Below are 22,447 nucleotides of genomic sequence, written 5' to 3'. Positions count from 1 at the left end.
TTTGAAGACGTTTAAAAGCGGTTGTAAACATAGCTTACGAATTATTTCCGAGCTGGAACAATGGCAGTGGTGGCGGGTTTGCACGATCCAGGAGGCCTTGCTGCTATTCCCCATTCCGTGTTTAGCTCATTTAGGGTCTGCAGGGCGCTGTATGCTGTGTGCTGTGTGCTGTGTGTGAGTGTTACACGTATTGTTTCATGACTTGGCCTGCTAATGGCTGCTCTAATGAGAGTCGCCATAGTTATACCTTCCACCTAATAAAGCGAATGACGTGTCAGGTTTCCTTCATGCTGGATGATGATGGCAATAATATTCCACTCGTAGGACATTTTCAATCTTTTCAACAATAACAATTATAAAGGATGAATAATGATTCTAATATTCTATGTGAGTTTCCTTCCAGATCGACTGAATGCAAAGCTCCTTCAAGTGAGAAGCAGATTTCTAGTTGAATATGATAGAAAATAATCATGTAAGCGGATAAACGATAAATTATTTCCATTAGGATTTTTATTATTGACTAGCCATCAGGCTCGCTTCGCTCGTCATATCCGTCTAGCCAGGGGGCTCCGCCCCCTGGACCCCCGACTGGATCGTCCGAGAATGAGATCAGGTTTCATTTTTATCATATGTTAAGACGATCCAGTTGGGGGTCCAGACTAAATGTCTGGCTAAACGGATGTGGCGAGCGAAGCGAGCCTGACGGCTATTAATATATATAATATAATAACTCTGATTGAAGTAGCAGTGCCCAATAAATTTTTCCGCGATAAATGAATTTCAATCTTCAACTTGATGCCAACCTAACAAAGTCAACTCAACTTAATGCCAACCTGACAAAATTATTAATTTAGTTACCAGTTAACAACTGTTTCGAAGAGGTACTCTCTCTAGATTATAGTTCTATATTAACATATGTTATGGACATTTTCCAATCATAATTAAGAGAATAAGAAGAATATACATGCTAAAAGACGAACTTTAAACCCTTAAAAACCACCCTTAGAGTTAAAATATTGCCAAAAGATCTCTAAAGGGCCAACTGAACATACCTACCAAATTTGAACGTTTTTGGTCCAGTAGATTTTTAGTTCTGCGAGTGAGTGAGTGAGTGAGTGAGTCAGTCAGTCAGTCAGTCAGTCAGTGAGTGCCATTTCGCTTTTATATATAGATAAGCTATTGATACATTGTTTTCCATGATATTCTTCTACAGAACTATGATTTATCATGTTCCCTCATTATATATCGAAGCTTATCAGACTAAATAACTAATAGTATCCCGTGTTGAAAGACTAATAGATATAATAGATTCAGGTGAGAAGGCAGCCGCAATATTTCTTGATTTATCCAAAGCTTTTGATTGTGTGAACCATAGAATATTATTGGAAATACTAAAAACTGTAGGTGTGAATGGTATAGAACTAAAATGGTTTGAATCATATCTCATAGGTAGAAACCAGTGTGTTGAGCTTACCAAGGTGGATGGGAATGAAATAGTAAAATTTAAATCTCAAAAACTGGAGGTCCAGGCTGGAGTACCTCAAGGCTCAATTCTGGGTCCCTTACTGTTTCTGTTGTATGTGAACCAATTACCAAAAGAGTTAAAAGATCACAGAGCTCTGTTGTTTGCTGATGACACATCGCTTATCTTTAACAATTATTTATTAGATAGTCTAGAAATAAATGCTTTTACTGGAGTACAGTCAATTGTCCAATTCTTGAAGCAAAGGCAATTAACAATAAATAGTGTAAGAAATGTCAATTCCTACCATTCAAAAGTAAATATAATTCAGTATAGGATAAAGAAATAAATGTGTTTGTAGAGGAAAATGAATTAGACCAAGAAGAGAAAGTAGCATTCTTGGGAATTTTATTGGACAGGAAATTAACATGGCATCCTTACATTGAGAGGATATGTAATAAGATATCATCTGGGGTATTTGTCCTGCGGCAGCTTGCTAGGCTGAATGATAAAAAACTACTGTTAACTGCTTACCATGGACTTATACTATCTCATATTAGGTATGCTATTTTAGTATGGGGTAATTCATCTCAACAAAATATGGACAGGGTGTTTAAGATTCAAAAGAAGGCACTCAGATGTATAGAGAAAGTGAATAGGTTAGACTCTTGTAGGCCTTTATTTAAAAAGCTTGGTCTATTAACTGTGCCATCTTTGTATGTATATGAAGTTGTAATGCATGTGAAAACGAGTGGTGTGATCCAGAATTCAGATGTTCATGAGTATAATACGCGAAACAGAGCAGATTATCATATAATGGGTCACAATAGTAGGTTATTTGAACAAAAACCAGATTATATTGGTAGGAAATTTTATAACAAGCTACCTCAAATCTTGAAAAGTAATGATGATTTGAAGATTTTCAAAAAACAAATTAAAAAATATTTAGTTGATAGAGCTTTTTATAGTGTACAAGAATTCCTTTCGAACCTAAACTAGGTTGAACCACTTAGTGTTAGAATTATTATGTAATAACATGACTTGTCTTATACTCCATGACTGGAGTCTTTAGGACGTAATCTTAAAAAAAAAAAAAAAAAAATGAAATTTTTATCTTTATTGTATTGTCACCATACACTTTATACAATTTTAACACATATTATACAGATTCAATATGATGGACATCAACAATATCAGACATCACGACATCCAAAATTGTTTCATTCGCAACCAGGACTCGATTCATTGGAAGGAGAGAAGTGGTAGGCAATAAAAAAATAATATCAACATAACATTGAGAATCCAGAATGAAGGTTACTTTACTTATAATCCATATTTACTATTCACAAAAATACAATAATTATTCATAAATCAATTCTATTATCTTCAGACTAGTTATCTGTTTACAACTTGTCAGATATCTTCTTTTCAAGATTAAATTGAATAGAGATTACAATCAGCTGAATAGTGCAGTTGAGTGTTGAATGAGCCCTCACTGAAACTCCCAGTGCTCGATAGGAGTCAGTCAACATTCATAAATATTTATGTTGAATCCAGACTAAAACAGTTATTCCAGAAATTTTCCATGTTAGTCATGTGATGCCGTTGGATATTAAAAGAGGAGTAACGATGAAGAGAAAATGACTCATCGATATAACTCTGAAAAGAAAAAGTCATGTTTCATAATCCATATAACAAACAGCTGTTGTTTTCTATAAAGTTTTTAGCACAAAAATTTCTAGTTTCATTCGAAATTTAGACTTTTTGAATAATTAGTGAGTTACTTTTTCATGATTTTAGACTCTAATAGTACCTATTTGATTCAAAATTTGCTCGTTTATCTGAGTATTGAAGAGCGTAAATTGTATTTTGAAAAGTGAAAGTGACATAACCAACATTTTGATTTGGACAGTATAGTATAAATTGGAAATGGGACAGTTTTGGGCATTAGCCTGTTGTGCCTTTCCTCATGCTAAGTATTTGTACACAATGTGATAAATAAATAAATAAATAATAAAATTCTAGACTTAATATTGATATCTCCAGCAATTTTGATGTCAACTCCATCCAAGCTGTTTTCCTTTCCTTCTTCAACTTGGACTTTCCAGTTTGGTTCTGAGTTCTGAATCCAAAGTCATATTCAATTCATCTCCATCGACGAGTGGAATTAGGTCATTTGCAATCACTAAGGGTGAAATGTAGTATTGTCTATCCGTAAAACTACCTATGTAGCTGATTCACATCACGAATTATTACAATAGAAATTTGTTTAATACTAACATAATATCATTAGGAAGTGTCAAAAGTTGTTCAGTTTGCAAAATACCACTGTTTACTCATGCCGATAGTTCAAGTAGCTCTTTTTCGTGAAAATATGTGACGCTGGGAGACTCTAATACTGTGCCGTGCATATACTCTCACCCGGCCAAGACGATAATCATCAACAATAATGGAAAGTTATAAGTTTGAGTAAGCAAGAAATTGGCTTCATCTCAAAGAAAATCACATCATCTTATGCTATTTTTTTCTGTATGGTATCAGTGACATTTATGGTTTCTCTATTTATCAGAGACAAAGCAATAATGTGGTTAGTCTACAAACAACTCTATGCTTTCTCTATGGTAAACTTACATACTTTTCAAGAATATGTTTAAAAGTAGATTGAATTTACTGTATGTAGATTGCTCACCATCATCTGATACGGGATATTATTAGTCTGTAGAGATCGAGCGAGTGCTGCAGTGTGTTGATAGTGAGTATTGTCATCACTTGTACCATGAACTAGTAGAAAAGTTTTCCCTCTGAGTCCCTCAACAAGCTTGGTTACGTCAGAGTTATTGTAGCCGGCTTTGTTATCGCTCAATGAACCCATGTATCGCTCTGTGTAGATACTATCTGAATAAATGCAATGAGAATTCAATTATTATTGTTGATTCCCTTGATGTTAACTTGAAAAGAAAAATCATGTGTACAATGTTTCAACCTTCATGCAACCGGGCAACCGCATAGGTTCATAGCAATTTGAATCATTGTATAATGAGTATAATGATCATTGTAATAATGAATCATTGTATAATGCACAATAACACTTGACGTATTAGGCTAATAGGTATGCTATTGTCCACATAAATATGAAACTTGTGATGAGGTGATGGTTGATACAAAAGTGAGATAGGATTTAAAACCATGAGCGGTCCACCGATAGCAGACTGAATCTGTGAAATGGTCAAGATATCAAATGAAGTGTTATATTATACACCAACATAATAGTGTAATTTTCCATAAAACCTTATTTTTCCAACATACTTTATTAATTTTATCCCACTTTCAATAAAACCTACTAGTTCGTGAGTACGCTAGTCAAATGTGAATGTGAATTTTAAAACTTTCTTTTGATGTAGAACTTTGATTACCAAATAATGACCGCTGATAATGACGTATTTGATCGCTTTCCTACATTGCCCTTCTACATGTCCATCTTCAACACTCCAGGCACTTCCTTAGTAGGGATAGGATGTTCTCTTAGTGGAATTGAGGAATATACATTTAAAAATTGAGAATGTTTAACTTGCATCTGACTCACCATGAAATGACCAACAGGTTCTAGGAGCTACTGAAATTCCACATTTGAAGATGTTTTCTCTATCTTTGGCAAGAACCATAGCTGTAGCGTATCCTCCATACAAGGAGCCCCAGATGCCTATGTGATTTGCATCAATATACACGTATTTTTCAATCAATTTCCTGGGAATACGAGTAAATGAAGAGAAAACTCTTGAAGCAGCATATAGTCTAAGATCCAGTAATATAACTACTGTTAAAATAAAGTATACTCTGAATTCTACTTCAATAATCAATATGAATAATATTATTACTCCTCTTCCTCCTTAATTATTATAAATTCTGTTTGATAATCATGAATGGAAACAAAAATTACATGAAAATTAATTCTTTTTATACCCCTAGATAAGTTTTTGCGTGAGAAAGAGGATGAATAGATAGACAGATAGTTGGATAGAGAAAAAAGATATGGATGTATATTTCAATATATTTTAAAAGGCTGATTTCAAAATTTCCCTGAAAGTTTTTAAAAAGTTGGCTTATATGGTTATTATTCTAGTAGGTAGCCTATAATATTTAGAAATCTAGTGAATCTATTTTTGCGACTATAAATCATTAATACCATTCAAAGAGCTACTGCTATACCGGTTGTTGAGGACAATTCAATTTCCTCATTTTAAGTTGGCAATTTATTCTAGTATTCACACTATCTGGCTAAGAGCCTCTTGATAACTCTCTTCCATTGAACAAGTTTTCTAATAAACATCACATCGATTATTATTTCAACTTCTGAGATTGCTTTTCCTTTTGAATTTTTTGAGTTGACACCACTTTTGGTGACCAATGGGAGGTGGTGATATAATAAATAAAGTTGGAAGACCCTAGCCACCGTTTGCTAGGCTATGATCTGTTACTACCTCCTACGGTACTTACTTTGTCAAATATATGATGTCATCGATTTCAGGTCCCCCAAATCTTTTATAAATCGCAAATTTTAATTTATTCCCTCTTCTTCCTGAACCTTTTGCATCAATATGACCTACAATAACATTTTTAACTGTTGCCATATAGCTGTCGAAATCTGGAGCATAGTATTTGTCGTCGAATTGTGTTCCATCTGGTTCGTCACCTCTGAAAAATACATTCGATTCTATAGTGAATTATTTGAAAAATTTTCTTTCCATACTTTTGTATTGATTGTATCAACTTCGCTGTCATACTTCAAATCTTCCTGATGAATCTAATTTTTCTCCTCTTGGAGAAATTGATGAATGGAAGAATTTAATCCATCCCAATGTTACAAGCTGGATAAAAAATTAATACAATTCGATTATAAAATTTACAGAGCGTTCTCGAGGAATGGGATTGTGAAAGAAGTGTGGCCATTTACTGAAGAAGACAAGAATTGAAAAAAACTCTCGTAAAACTCCGATCTGTAAAGGTTAGATTTCCAGATTGAGGAGTGGAGTTATTCAGGCATCCAATCATGTTCCCGTACTCCTCACCATCATCCTCAACTTGCACAATTATTATTCTAAACTTATATTACCATCCTAAACCAACATAATGTGAAGGAATAATTCAGCATTCACTGGCTTGATATGGAAAGGGATAGGGTAGAATAGTTTACAACTATCCCAATCTAAATTCATTTTTTTCTGCTCACATGCTAAGAAGAAGAGGATACTTTTTGTTACTGATGAAACTACTAGGCAGGATTAGTCGAACACGAGCTGTCATTCCATCGCCTGTACTGATCTCATCGTTAACTTTGGACGGCTGGTATATTTCTTCCAGCCTCTTCTCCAAATTCGAATTGGTTTTTAATGTAGTAATCAACTCCCCTTTCTGAAACAGTCATGTCAAATTTTAAGTTATTGAACAATGAGGGAAAATAGGAATTGTACATATTTGAAAAAGTGAAGAACAGTTCAATAGTGAAGAATAGGTGCGAACAGAACGAGTAAGTCGCGGTGTAGATTTTGGTCTTCACCTCTAATTTACGGTACTAATCTATAACACCCAACCTCTAATCTATCTACACGCTGTTGATAATTTCTAAGCATTTCAATGTCATCGTGGTAAACGGAAATCGAGAAGTAATCGTACTGTTCATATCCATGCTTTACAATGGTTATAGGACATGTATTCTATCCCATAGGGATAGAATAGCTGCTGTTTTAACTCTTGAATGAAGCACATCATTATCATGCGACCATGCCTACATGCCTCAATGTAGATAAGCATTCTACGTATATGGTGCATATATCATGCTCTTAACTTTAAAAAACACATATCTCAAACTAGGATTCTAATAGAGCCCGAAATGAAAAAAATTGAACTGTAAAAAAATAAAGTAAAAGTATTTTTTAGGCATCACCAGCAAAATAGTTAATCAAAGTTGTTATCTAAAAATTTATATAATTGAGAATTTTCTAGATGTGGTACCTAGTGTTGAGAATGATCAAACTTTTCCAGCTATGATAGTGGTAAAACTCTGAGAAAAATACAAGAACCAAATTACTCACACTCGAATAAACATAAAAAGAAGGAGGATCAGGCCCAAAACAATACAGTATGAAATACGATTTTTGGAGACTCATTGCTGCTTCAGCGGTTCCGCAAATATTGCACGAAAGACATTTCTCAGCCGTTGAACTATTGTCAGGGATTACGTAGAGTTGTAGTCTTGTAGGATTGGTTTCGTCAGTAGCCAAGTAGTAGCTGCGCATTAAAAATCAATAAGCACATTATTATTTCCTATTTTTTCCTGAATAATGACAGTTTATCATGATTTATTGTCTTTATAATAATATAGCTTGATATTTCTCAGTTCTCTATGAGGCATTAATTGATATTCCGTTTCAAAGGGTGTAATTCGTGAGTGCGATATCTCAAAAGTGCGAGAATTTCAACTTCTCGTTATTTTGTGTTTATTATATAAAATAATCATCACATTTAAAATAATAATATTGATATATTGCCATTTAGAAGCCAAAACACAGCCATCCTAACCTTTAATTCTATCATTAAAACATAGTTAAATAGAACCTCTCAGCTTATGTTCATACACTGGACAAATTGAATATCGCAGTTCTGAGGCCCTTCCGTTTCAAATATGAATCGATTCACTGGAAGAAACGTAGAAGAATTGAGTTATTGTGCACTGCTCTCATCCAAAATAGATAGGTAATGTATCAACAGTGGCTGAAGTAGCATACACTCACGAATCTAGTAATACTGTAACAGAGAGCACACAGCTGAGAATTTTAATTATCTATTTAAAAATAAGAGATATTTCTAACAATATCCAATTGAGCATTATATATAGATCTTCAAATACTCTTCAATCAAGTAATGTGGAATATTATACGTTATTATCATAGCTGGAAGTCTCCAAACACCATATCAAAAGTATGCAATGGTAAACAAAATAAAAGATACTCTGTCTTACTGATTTCCTATTTGACTCGATGGACAGTAGTCACACATTTTTATTAGTTGATTGATATTTTAATTCATTTATCACTGTATTTTATCGATTACTGTGAAGCATCAGCAATAGTTTATAGCATTTATGTTCATCATCATTAAATGTTACTCGAATACTCTTTAAATCAGATTTGAATCAAATCTGGTGACTCTAAAATGATTTAGACTTATCAGATTGTCATGAAGAAATTTATCATCTCTAATGAACTGTAATTTCAGAATTAGTTTTGGTTTTTATTATTAAGATTCAAGATCTAAAAATTTCAATGTATAAGATTTGATTTTTTTCAGGAGGCAAGATACTCACATCAATGAATTGGTGGTATCATAATCGACAATAGAATAGACAACTCGTTTGCCGGTGGTAAGTGCTCTTTGACCCGCACTCGAAACAACGGTCAGATGTTGAAATGTGCCGGCATCACCTTGAGGCTGAGGCAGAAGAGTTACGAAAAACTTCACGCTCTTGAAGAAGAATATTGGATATTCAACCCAGCCGTCGTCCTGCCTAGTTTCCAAAATCTGCAAATAACATGGTACTGATCCAAAACAGCATCTTCGTCACTTCAACCTCAACAATAATAATAATAATAATATAATAATAATAATAATAATAATAATAATAATAATAATAATAATAATAATAATAATAATAATAATAATATAATAATAATAATAATAATAATAATAATAATATAATAATAATAATAATAATAATACTGTAATAATAATAACACAAGGTTTCTCGGAATGATATAGACTTATTTTAAGAGGTTTGTATTTATTAAATTTAGTGCAATTACAAATGATCACGAGATGAATGAATGAACGGGACGGAAATAGTACTAATGATATAAATTATGTCAATATTTGCTGTAAGATATAACAAAATTACTCAACCAAACACTAGGTTACAAACATTACTAAACCATTGAGAGAACAGAAGCAAAATTCAGCTAGGCTGATTTAATCTGGATATATTCATTGGTCGCCACTTGAGCAGGATGTTTCTGGAATTCTCGTCTTCGTATTGCTAATAGGCCGTTACTGATATGAATCATATTTCTGTTACAATCAATGTTCACCTATAGTCAAAACGAGGAAAAATCGATATTCAATGGATTTGTTTGATGTCAAATGATCTAGAAAAATATGCAATCTACTGAAACATTGCATACGATTTTGGTTCACGGTAACTCAAGCTTACTGACGTCTGGTGGTGTGGTGTGACACACACTTTCTTGACAACAAAGCATACGGTACTCAAATCACACTTACGAATCCACCCGTTACTTACTCCTACACTGCTTTGGATGTTGGGCTGCGCGACTTTTTGTTTACTCAGTAAGTCTATATGAAATTGTATCTGAGTTGGCACCATAATTCAAAATAAACTTTGCTCATCAATATATTTATTGATAATGCAACAAGAAAACAACAAACCGAATAGAATAAAGTCTAATCTGAACAGAACAAAATCTAAACTGAACAACAGCTTCATTGTACAGTACATGACATCATCATTTTATATCTAATCTGAAACGTCTTTACTCCCCAAGTGATTGTAGAGCCAATATTTCCCTAATTATTTGGAATCTCATATTATGCATGATATATTGCATTGTTATCATGATGTGTGATTGCATTCATAGAATTCTTTTTTAAAGTAATACATAGAATGAGCATCGTGGTTATTTATTGAAATTTAAATATATATTAGCGACATTGATCTCTCAAAATTCTGATTCTCAAAAGTACTGAAGAGTCTTGAAAACTCTACCTTCAAAACTCCCAGTCCGGATTTCTCTAATACCCTTCAAGGAATTTCTCCAATGAAGGTTTTGGCAATATCTAACTGTTCAATAATATGGAACATATTTTTTCTATTGAACCCCTCGTAACATTCATGAAATCTATCCCAAAAACTCGGTCAATTCGGCAAATAACCTTCCTCTCGGTATACACGAGGCCGAGTTTATATGACTTGACGGTGTGCTGAATAATTCAATTCCTATTAATATTGATGAAATTATGTTGGTACCTTGTGACATTCTGCTGTGCTAATTTTACATATCATAGACACCGCTATAGTCTGCGCTCTATTAGTCCAGGCAGCCACTACATTATCATCATCTACCCAGGCTACTCTTGCAAGAATGTAGTCGCTGGAAAAGTAGATGCAAATACTGTAATTTATTTACATGATTGCTGACATCGTAAGGCATAATTAGATCAACTTAGTGTAGGCAGAGACAATAAAGGTAAATAAACGGTATCTTTACTCTATAGTGTAGGCTACAATGATATTATCGAATCATAAAAATAATAAAGCTCGCAGTTTACCATTACTTTTTATTGAACCACAAGATCATAAACAAACCATGCTTCAGATTTGGATTACTTATCTCACTTGAAACTCGGGCTAATCTAGGCCTATCTAATCTTATTTTTCACTTTTATAAAAATTTGTTTATACTTTGAGTAAACTATTCACTTGATTTATATTGTTAGTATCAAGATTAAAGCACACAGAAGGCTCGACGCACCGCGCTTTTTGAAAGTATTTGGGTTCAATACTAAGCATTTATGAGTTGGAATGCTCACACCGGAAGTTGATTTGCCACCCTACGTAAATTAACATTTGCATTAGCGGATTAATCGAGGCGTGGCGCGTCTTCTGTGTGCTTTGAGTTTTAAAGTCGGCAAGAGAATTATGTCATTAATGAATAATTGGAATAAGAATAATGCTGACATGATACGTTATTTTAATGCCCACTGCATTTATTGCATTAGAATTTCTTCAAGTTCAAAACAAGATGGCTCACCATGATGGAAAATATGTAAGTGAACAATAATTTGGAAGCTTCCGTTCAATGATAGAATCAATGATTGCCACTCACTCTGTCACAAGATCAAGTGGTGCACGTATGCCATCAATCTCTATTGCTTTCCTTGTTTTCAAATCAATCAAGTGCACGCTAGCTTTTGGATTGGGAGTTCCTACCTGACAAATAGAATACAAATAATTATTAATATGAGCCTCATTCAGGTTGAACTACAACCGATAAACGATAGGAATGCCTGAGATTAATCATTAGTTTGTCAAAGCATCTGAAGAATGCTCCTCTACTAATCAGCTTTAAAATCACAGAGGCTAGAACTTTTCTAGTTTTCAAGGTAGAATCAGAGAGGGAAGATAGAATATATCATTCTCTATTTCTTCGATTGTAGAATCGAGAATTTGTCATTGCAAGCGTTTTTCATTGAAAGTGCTTGAATTATGATCGGCTACATGTAGCACATGTGCAAACTTATGAACAATACGCTCTGATGAATGATAAGTTTGCTTATAATGTAAACATGTTAGTTAGGGTATTTTGTATTTTGTTTTTGGCAAATAAATTCATTCATCCATTGATAATGGGATGAGAAAATAACTTTCAATGTTGTCGCAACTCACCTTTGGATATCGCATTGTTTTATCTTTCACGTACTGCGTTTTCAAACTTCCTGGTGAACCATACTCTGGATAATGCACTTCCGCGACATTGGAGTCATCATAACGAAGATAAGCGAATTTTGTTCCTCCAGGTGAAAAACACATGGCTCTAGACTTGCGGAGTACCTCCTCTGAGAATAATACAGATCAGTATAACTCTTGTACACCTATAATGATTTAATCTTATCTAACCATGATTGTCGACAATCATGATCGTGCTCGTGCCCCCCCCCCCCAAATTTCAGCAAAATTCAGCTCCAGTACCCCCATAAATTTTACCCCTGCAAAAAGGGTCTATGATAGCCTAATAGTACAGCTTGAATAAATAAAATATATTGTCATATTATTTTCCAGTTTATTCATATTTTCATATTATTTTTATTATTCTTGTTATCCTCCGATTCAAATGAGAGAAAACAATGCTTTCTTTCCCCAATTTTTTAGAAATACGGAAGAGGAATATGAAAAGGAAAGAGCTCGTTGAATTTGAACTTAGGGTAGTGTTATCACCAATCAAATAAATGCGATCATTGATTGAAAATACTGTAAACATTAAAATTGAATGAGCTCAAATATCAAAATTTATTCTGTAGGGATGGAATAACTTGAAAATTAAAAATATAAGTAATTATAGATTTATGATTTGTGTATCTAGTAATCCAAGATAGAAATACAAGACATTTAAAAAAGAAGGGCAGAGTGAATATTTTACATACCGTAATATATTACATCATTTCATCACAAAATACTTTTTTCTATAAAAAATTCAGAGTGTTTTTTCTTTAAATTAAATCTAATATGCTCTTGAAGCATGTTTTACAAATCCAATTCATTTTTTCAAGTGTGGAGGCACGTATCAATCTTGATTACAAAGGATTTCACTTCTTGATGATTACATTGAAGTTCTATAGTTAGCTCTGATTAGCTTCTTAGCTAAAATAACAATAATCCAGTCAACAATATTTATTTACAGGTTATAACGTACAAAACATCATAGAATAGCTGCAAAAACACTCATTGTGACAATACTTATCCATGCCTCAGCTTTATTTTGTGTTGATTATTCATTTCCTTTTCCCATATACATAATTATGTAAGATCTTCAATAATCTTTGTTTGAAAGGCCCCAACCATGAAATAATACGAAAATCCTTCTGATCACTCTGATATTATAGTTTTGATTTACCTATTTAGATCTAAAATTCCACCACTGATAGTGAAATACAGTTTTGCATGATGTCATTTGTCATTTATGCGAAAATCTTGACACCTATATCAATAAACTAACTGAGGCCGAAGCAAGTAGTAAGTACCGAGGCTATATGATACCTTGACGTTTACTAGTGGGAAGCAAAACTTTGAAATAATATCTCTCAAAATTTATAAATAGAGGAAGATGGAATGAAAATAATAATAAAAATCCATGGTTTAGCCTATAGGTCATAGTATAGACCAAGTTAAACTGAATCTTAATACTCTCCTTTGAAAACAATCAAGACTTGGAAATTCATCTATTTCATATGAGCGCATCGTTCAAATAATAGAGAAACTTACTTATTTAGTAGCATTAAATTACCTTCATAGACCCAGTCGCCAATACCATTGAAAATGACGCCTGGAACTCCATCAGAGGTCAACCTTATAGAGCCCCATTCAGACGGATTTTCTTGGAAGTAGACATCGTTGTCCATCACGTAAACAAATGAATGGCTGTTAGGTATCCATCTGAATAGTTGAAGTTTTTTGCCGCCAGCCACTTTGTAAGGTGTACTGACGAGTGCAATAACATACATTATTAGCTCAACGAGGAAATTGTCTTCAATTCAAATTCATTCAAATTAAACTTTAGATACTATTAAACTTCAGTTATTTTACAATAAATAAGTGATATTTTTGAAAACATCCAAGTGTTTTCAAATTAGACTGTATATATATCAAATCATAGAATAACTTTTCTAGCTCTGCATGATTGGAAATGAATGATATTTTGATGTGTGTGGAATTTAAATTTCCACATAAACGTTCGCAGTGTAAACTAGCGTCCAATGTTTAATCATTATCAATCTCAGACAAATGGAAAGTGTAAAGTTGCTCTAAAATAATAGAGAGCCAAACATATGAATTGAATTGAATTGAATTGAATTTATTGCCAAAAATTACAAATACATATTTTTACAATACAATATAAATAACATTGATTGTAACTTAGTGCATCAATAACATCACTGTAATACTTGGCACTGCCAACATAAGATTCCTTGTGTGTTGGCAGTGAGTTGCAGTTTATTTATTCTGTATCAATTCAGGTCAGTATATGAATTAATATACAATTGATAATGCTAACGAAGAAATTATCGAAGTTTTGTCACACAAAAAAAAGAAGAGAAGTAAGGGACAAAGAATATTTGATTAAATTGAATATAATGAATAAATTTATCACTATATTATCGAAGTTTTGTCACACTAAAAAAAAAGAAGAGAAGTAAGGGACAAAGAATATTTGAATTGAGTTTCGACTCACCCACTTTTTATCTCGACAATTGTGTAGTTACACAAATTAGAATATCGATAGACCTGTAGAAAAGTTACATAATAAATGGAAATATCATAATAAGCTACCTTCAATGCAATCCTTGTAATGAATCCAAACGTATTATAGTATTTAAGTGATTTTAACGAGATTCATACAACTAAATCACGTGGATAGAATCGATGATAGATAATTTTCTAGCAAGAGGATTCAGAAACAAGTGCCAAACTCGAGTTTTCCTGATTCTGGAGTATGTTGTTCAGAAAAATGATACACTCCAAGCTGGCCACATGGTATTGAATCACATTTATTTTCCAGAACCACAGTATGAAAGAGAAAAGAAAAGATGTAGATGTGCATGCCACAAAGTACAAAATTTGATTTGTGTGAATCAAATTGTCTACAACACATTCTCGGTATGAGTAGTTAATATTGTAGTCGGCTAGCTCGCTCTGCTCCCCTCATTGTTGTCTCATATCTAAACTGAAAAAAACTTTTTTCCTTTTTTTCTCATCGTAAAGAGATAATTGAAATGCTGTATTGAACGCTATTTGGAATAAATGAGTCACCACACCTTGAACAAATTAAAAAATTGAGTAACCCTTAAAAACATTGTTAGATCTCAATTCTCATTCTTGAAAAGAATAAGAGTGTTAGATTCATCATCTTTTAGCAGTATCTGAACATAATGGAGCTGCAATATTAATCGCGTGATTAATTACATACAGGTTTCCAGACTTTCGTCTCGAATTGTATTGACTTCAATATTGCAAAATGTGTGGAGTGATAATTTTTTGAAACTGAGCTGACTTCACAGTGAGTTTACTCCTGAAAACTCTCGCTCGCTCCAATAATAAATAATACAGAAACTAATAACCCGATGAATGGTTAATTGATATTCAATGATGAAAGAGGGAGGAAAAACAAAAACACTTTTTTTGTAATAATTTCTGAAATATTCTTGTTACTCACACTCTTACAATCATGTTGAAGGAGAATCCATTGATTATCACTCGTTAAAAGGAAGCTTGAAGTTTGATAAGTCTTCTGAAACAAGGAATTTCAAGCTGCTCAGCAATATCAATATTGAATATTTTATGATTGCAAAAGATATCAGAGAACACAAGCTTTGATTTCTGGGCAAAATAGAACACAAACTTGACACAAAAAAAGTTACCCACTGAACGTATAATATTATGTATAGGATTTTCCATTAAGCGTCACCTATCGTTGTATTTGAATAAAACAACCTGTGTGTGAGATATTACTGGGATTTATTTTTATTATATTATATAGAATTTTCCATTAAGCGTTACCTATCGCTGTATTCGAATAAAACAACCTGTGTGTGAGATATTACTAGGAAATATTTTTTAAAGGTCTATCAATGCCATTATGCGTGGAATGTAATCTTCAAATGGCCGCCTCGTAAGGCACGTGATGGGGAATCAGAGGAGTCTATTTTTAATCGGGCTGCATCTCATTGATGGATTGAGAAATGTTGACTTTTTGGGTTAGTATTGGATGCTCCAATTTGTCATGGTAATTTGGCAAAATACACTGGATAGATGAGAACTACTTTAACTCGTGTAGTATCATCTGTACGTCCGCAATCAAGTGTCAAAGATAGGAACCTCTTAATGAAAAACTCGAATAGTTTCCCTATTTTCCTAAATGTTTTCCTATTTCCACCTATTTCTATCAGATGGCAATGAAATACTGAATACGGGGAACTGATATTTTCAATTGTTTTTGGAATGTTACAACTATAATTATTGGAAATGCGTTTTAGAGGGAAACTTTAAATGCGAACTTGTTAAGAATATTTTTCAAAATATCAGGTATGTAAAAAGAATATCAGGTGTGAATCCCGTCGTGGTGAACCGTGATCGATACTTAAACATTCTCTTCACTTCCATACTTTACGATGTGTTTGTGTTACATGAAGGTAACTCATGAATACTAAAGGTAACATGAATCTTCTTCTTCTTGTAGTGCGCTATCCGTTTCGGACGTTGGCGACCAGCAGGGCAAATCTGACTCTGTTGACAGCAATTCGGAAAAGTCCAACAGATGTCTTCCCGGTCCATTCCCTAAGATAGTGTAACCAGGATATCCTTCGTCTTCCTGGTCCTCTCCTTCCATCTATCTTCCCCTGCATGATGAGCTGCAGCAGAGAGTATCTGGACTCATTTCTCATTATGTGACCTAAGTATTGAAGCTTACGGATCTTAATGGTGTTCAGAATTTCTTTAGATTTCTTCATCCGTCTTAGAACTTCTTTATTTGTTACATGCTCTGTCCAAGATATTTTGAGCATTCTTCGGTACAGCCATAATTCCAAAGCTTCAATTTTCTTGATAATTTTCTTGTTCAATGTCCATGAATCTTAGTTGCAATGGTAACATCATGGCTCTTGAAAACTTTGTTCATTCTATTAAAGGCAGCTGTTGCTCTGAATATGCGTGACTTAATCTCTTGTGTCATGTCCCACTTTTCATTTATTGTTGTTCCCAAGTAAATTGTGTGTTCCACTCGCTCCAACTTCTGGTGATTGATGAATATTTGGCATTATCGTTTCTGTGTTTGGAGATCAACATGAATTTCGTCTTTTCACTATTGATATCAAGACCATACTCCATACTAACTGCTACTATTCTGTTTACTAGACGCTGCAGACCTTCTTCACTATCAGCAAGCACTATGGTGTTATCTGCATACCTTATATTGTTGAGTCTCTGACCTTGTATTGGTATGCCATCCTCGTCCTCACCATCCAATGCCTCTCTAAAGATCTGTTCAGAGTAGCAGTTGAACAATAACGGTGACAAGACACATACATCCCTGTCGCACTCCTCTTCTTATCTTTATCTCTTCTGTTGTTTCTTCATCCACCCTCATTGTTCCAGATTGACCCCAGTACAGGTTTATGATTATCCTCAAGTCCTTTTCATCAGTCCCTGTTCCTCTCATTATTTCAACCATTTTCTCATGTTTTACCCGGTCAAAAGCCTTCTATAAATCAATTAGGTAGCAAAAAACATCACAATTTACATCTCTACACCTTTGGACCAAATCTTGCAAAGCAAATAACGCTTCTGTCGTTCCAACTGCCTTGACAAAACCAAACTGATTCCGAGATATTTGTTCTTCACATCTCTTGTAAATTCTTCTATGAATTATTCTGAGAAAAACTTTCAAAAGGTGGCTCATGAGACTTATGGTGCGGTGGTCATCACATCTCTTTGCCCCCGGCCTCTTGGGAAGAGCAATGAATTCTCAGACCAACCAGTCATGCGGTATATTGCCAGATGAGTATATCTTATTGAAAAGATTTGTGATGCTCTGTAATCCTTTTTCCTCTAGAAACTTGATGAATTCCACCTGAATGTTGTCCGGCCCCGCTGCCTTTCCCTCCTTCATTTGATTAATTGCTGCTTGTACCTCTGATAGCAAAATGGGCGACCCACTTTCTGCCCTTATCTGTCCAATTGAATGGATTCTATCATGTTCAAACAACTTCTCAAGGTATGCTATCCAAGTGTCTTTCTTCTCTGCAATATCCACTATGATTTCCCCTCTATGATTGAGTAATGACCCATGAATCAACTTTCTTCCAAGCCCTGTCACCTCTCTGATCTTTCGATGTACATTAAAGGTAACATGAATACTACCTTTAAAAATATTAAAACTTGGAAACTTACCAGGTAAGTTCCATCCCCTAGAACCACGCTTTGTTTAGTAGTTACATCCATTAATTTCAGCACTTGTTGATCATTATAAACTATCCCAGTATCTGAAAATTGGAAAAACACGTTACTTAAATAAATAGCATTTTTTTCTAGAACTATTCCTCTAAAATCTCATTATGCATTCACATGTATGTCATATAAATTTAAAGTCATCGTGTGAGCCTAATGCTATCAAATTATTATCGAGTGAGTGGATTTGGATTTTAATCATTAGCCTATTTCTGATACGAAAGAGACTAATCAAATAAGATACAGCGCGAACAACCGCTTGCTTTGTCAAATCACTTGTAAACAAACCTAATTTGAAAAAACTCAGATTCTACAATAATTTTTAATAAATTTCTGTTCAAATTTGAATGACTCAAGATCTCCAATAAAGTATTGTTTTCAGAAGTGAAGTAGAGTAATATTTGTATAGTAAAAAACAATACAAATTGATTTTAGAAATTTCTTTTGGTACATGAAGATAATTTTAAATCTCTCGCGAAACTTACCTGAATACCAAATCCCGTTGAACATTTCTGGGTGAAATGGTGACTGAATCATTTCCTCTCTTGTCATTAAACGCTTGGTCTGAGAGTCTCGAATTATTGATGAAAAAATGAGTGAACTAGTAAGTAGAGTTATAATATTATATTTCATTGTCGAATTATCAACATGAATAAAAAATCAATTGAAGCGGTTTTTAATGTTAATCAACCACTGATTAGTCGTTGGTAGGTTTTGATAGACTACACAAAACTCATAACCGATGTGTATTAAATTAAACAAGTATTGAATATCTAATATAGACGAGAAAAACGTTTTCATGACCAAGTGAGCAAAAATGAAAAATGAACTGAACGAACTATTTCATCTTTGAAGGTGACTTGACTGATTATCCTATTCAACTAACGAATCAATTGTTATTCTCTTCACAAACAGATTCCTTTTCTTGATTCTATTCTGATAGTGCAATGGAAAAGTTCAATACGAATCTGAGAAGATATATAATTATTCTGAAAAAATCCATGATAATTTGATAGATTCATTTTGTTTGTCAAATTATTCAATGCTTTTCTTTTCCAAGCAATGAACATTCCTTACTACTTACTACTAGTGTCATAACAATATGGGACAAGACTCATATCACAAATACAATTATTATAACTGGTTGTCTGAGGTCCACGTTGTTATGCGAGTGACGAAAGATAGGAGAACAGCGTTACCGAGAACAGCCTTCTATAGAGGAAAGCTGATACCCGTATTAAACGAGTGTTAGCGAGTTCTGACTTTTGACTCACTCAAGGACAAACTCGTTATCCGTCTGTTTGTATGTTCTACAATAACTTTAGAAAGGATTGATCAACCATCTACAAATTTTGAACCTGATACCGTATTCTTCGAACCTTTTTACAAGTTCGTTGGACAACAAAATTGGCTCACTCCTTCGTCGTTTTCAGGATATAAAAATAACATTGAAAGTGTATAAGAAGAAAATATGTTTTGATTTAAAGTCAGCTGAAGAATTCATTGCATGCAAATACTACAGGTTTTCCATTCATTCCCAAGGGCTATTTGAGATTTCAGCTGGTAATATATTTCAGCTGGTATCAGGGACGGTTTCCGAGATTTAGCTAAGTTGTAGACTTTAAACAGATGGAGTCAGAAAATTGGCTCTCCGGAACGGGGCATGGTCGCAGTCATAGTCACGTTTAAATTAAATTTCGAAAAACAAGAAAATTGGACAAAAAATTAAATTAAGAGAAAATAGTGTAAAGTTTCAGATATTTTGAATTATTCAGGAATGTTTCATTTCGTCACCTTATCGCTCATGTTTCATTTCGTCAACTTAATCGCTCATGCACTACATCGAAAGGATGGAATACGTACAAAGTTAGAATAATCTACAAATCGTTCAGATGCTGAAAATCAATCGTTAAGAGTATCGAAAATTAATCCATAGATTATATTCATTAATAATATTAAGAAATATTCGCTCGAAAGTACAGTAAATAATGAGCATAATTATGTAGGCTTAACGAAATTTGGTTTTTATCAAAATTGATAAATTTAGTGTATTAGTCAATAATTATTAATATCATATTTTTTTTTATGTAATTTGAAGGTATGATCAATTGGAAAGGAAATATGAGCAATAGGAAAAGGAATAGGAGCTGATAAAATATTGAGTTTTTTACTACTTTAGTCCTTGCCTGATTCGAAATATGAAATTATTAGACTCCTATGATTGTTTACATACAAACAGCAACTGGTGATACCAACACATTGGAAACTGAAGAAATTGGATGCATTTCTATCACCTTACTTAAAATTTTACTTACAAAAACAACATTTGTGAGTTTTGAAATGTCAATTCCAATTTACGTTGCTTTTCTATCACTCGGTTGCTCTCTGTACCTATTATTTCGGATCTAATTTACACAGAAGTGACGTGGGGGTGGCACAGCTTTCTATTACTTCACTAGCACTCCTACATAAACACTATGGTCAAATGCAAACGTGGACCAATTCCAATTATGGTTTGCATTAAATCGTATCGTATGCTTATATGGTAATTGAAAACGTCAGCGCGACGCCATCGCCACGTCCGTGTCACGCCCGCGCCACGCCACTTCTGTGTGAATTGGGCCGAAGATGTTTCTCGAATCATGCAATGTTTTCGAATAACTTCGTAAAAAAGTTAAATTTAAACTCAACAGCTGTTATAATCTTTTATCACTCGCTCACTTTCTCTGTCTTGTTTTGAACAGCCGATTGGTAACTCTCTTCCGATCAGCTGCCACCCGAAGGATTAAGTTATCTCTTTCATGAACCTTCAGCGTGTTTTCCCAGATATGAGATTCGTACCATAATAATTTTATTTTTATCACGAACCTACTATATTCCAAATTCCATCAAAACGCGTTTTCGAGTTTCATTGGAAATACAAACTGACAAACAGAAATTTTTCGGTTGATAGAATTATTGCATAACAACAAATCCTGGATTATTCACATCTGTATATGTTTATCCTGATGAAAGCAGGTCCAAGATTTATGTTTGTTGAATTACACCGTGAATCTACTACGAGCCAAAATGGCAGTGCGTCAGTAGAGGAACAAAAGGCAGGAGGAAGAGAAGGAATGGGAAGATGAGGATTGAGGAGTGTGAGAAGGAATATAAAGAAGAAAAGAAGGAGGAGGAGTAGGCTGAGGAGCAGAATCGATGATGATAGATTCAATCAGGTTTACGTGGTGTGAATGATAATGGAGTGGTGCTGCTGGCTAGTTGATGGTGTGTACAGCAAGACTGACAGAGGTGTCGGTCGGAGTAGAAGGAGTGATGGAATTGATTCAACCAGAATCAAGATTAGTGGTTGTGGTAGTATGGAGCAGTTACTTGCGAGTCACGGAGTGCCAGTCCACTCATTTGAGCGTACAGCCTTTCTGCTTCATCCTGTGGATGGTGCGGGGTTGAGGAGTGGGCGACAGCTCTTATCAGTCATCAAGATCCTTTCTACGCTGGTCGACCTCTCAAGTAAATCAGGCCACCAACAAAAATCACTTCTTTGCAAATATCTCCAGTCATTCGGTTCGATGTTGTTATCCTTGGATTAGTCCTCTCTATTCCTTGTGAATCTACAATAAAATTGATTCTACAAACATTGTTCAAAAGTATCGCAGCTGAGCAGATTGTACAAACCAATAATTTTATTTCTTCATTTAACATCAGCAATTTCATCAGAACTCAGCAAAATACATCCTCGATTGTAGAATGCTGATGTTTTGTAATACAATTCAAAATCTGCAAGTTCAAATTGAATTATTATTAAGTAGCAATTATCAATAATTGTCATGATCGTCCGACAGGAAAGTCAGTTTGAGGCACAACTACATCAGAGTATCAACTACTTGTAACAATATCTTCAATATCAGTAGTTGAGGTTTACTACTGTTTACAGTAAATACATGACTTGTAATTCTATAATGAAGGCCAACATTATCACTTAGAATAATCATCCAACTCAATTATTTCGTTATCTTAATTCATAATCCTCTTCAATTCATATTAGGGAGAAGGTTACATATTATTTATTATTTATCATATATTATTATCCTCTTCATTCCTGTTGACCAATCATTATAAAAGACAGAAGCTTAAGCACTCTG

General features: G+C 33.9%; 1 protein-coding gene across 2 annotated transcripts; it reads right to left on the bottom strand.

Annotated features, from left to right (window-relative positions):
• Positions 1 to 2,756: 2,756 nt before the first annotated feature.
• LOC111044517 (venom dipeptidyl peptidase 4) lies at positions 2,757 to 21,919 on the bottom strand. Of its 2 annotated transcripts, none has more exons than XM_039424615.1 (15): positions 21,678 to 21,919; positions 18,249 to 18,340; positions 15,517 to 15,591; positions 14,536 to 14,588; positions 13,591 to 13,784; positions 11,976 to 12,145; positions 11,416 to 11,519; positions 10,557 to 10,680; positions 8,823 to 9,037; positions 7,552 to 7,747; positions 6,690 to 6,871; positions 5,957 to 6,154; positions 5,046 to 5,206; positions 4,152 to 4,357; positions 2,757 to 3,121 (listed from the first exon to the last, which is right to left on the bottom strand). In XM_039424615.1, exons 2-15 carry the CDS (start codon positions 18,297 to 18,299, stop codon positions 3,005 to 3,007), a joined length of 2,046 nt encoding a protein of 681 aa, XP_039280549.1. In that variant the 5' UTR covers positions 18,300 to 18,340; positions 21,678 to 21,919; the 3' UTR covers positions 2,757 to 3,004. The 2 variants fall into 2 exon arrangements, with proteins under 2 accessions (XP_039280549.1, XP_022185375.2); XM_022329683.2 differs by lacking the exon at positions 21,678 to 21,919 and adding an exon at positions 18,791 to 19,132.
• Positions 21,920 to 22,447: the final 528 nt, after the last annotated feature.

The sequence above is a fragment of the Nilaparvata lugens genome, chromosome 3 (genome assembly GCF_014356525.2).
Source record: "Nilaparvata lugens isolate BPH chromosome 3, ASM1435652v1, whole genome shotgun sequence".
In the NCBI taxonomy this organism is placed as follows: domain Eukaryota; kingdom Metazoa; phylum Arthropoda; class Insecta; order Hemiptera; family Delphacidae; genus Nilaparvata; species Nilaparvata lugens.
This window is presented reverse-complemented; position numbering and strand designations above follow the sequence as displayed.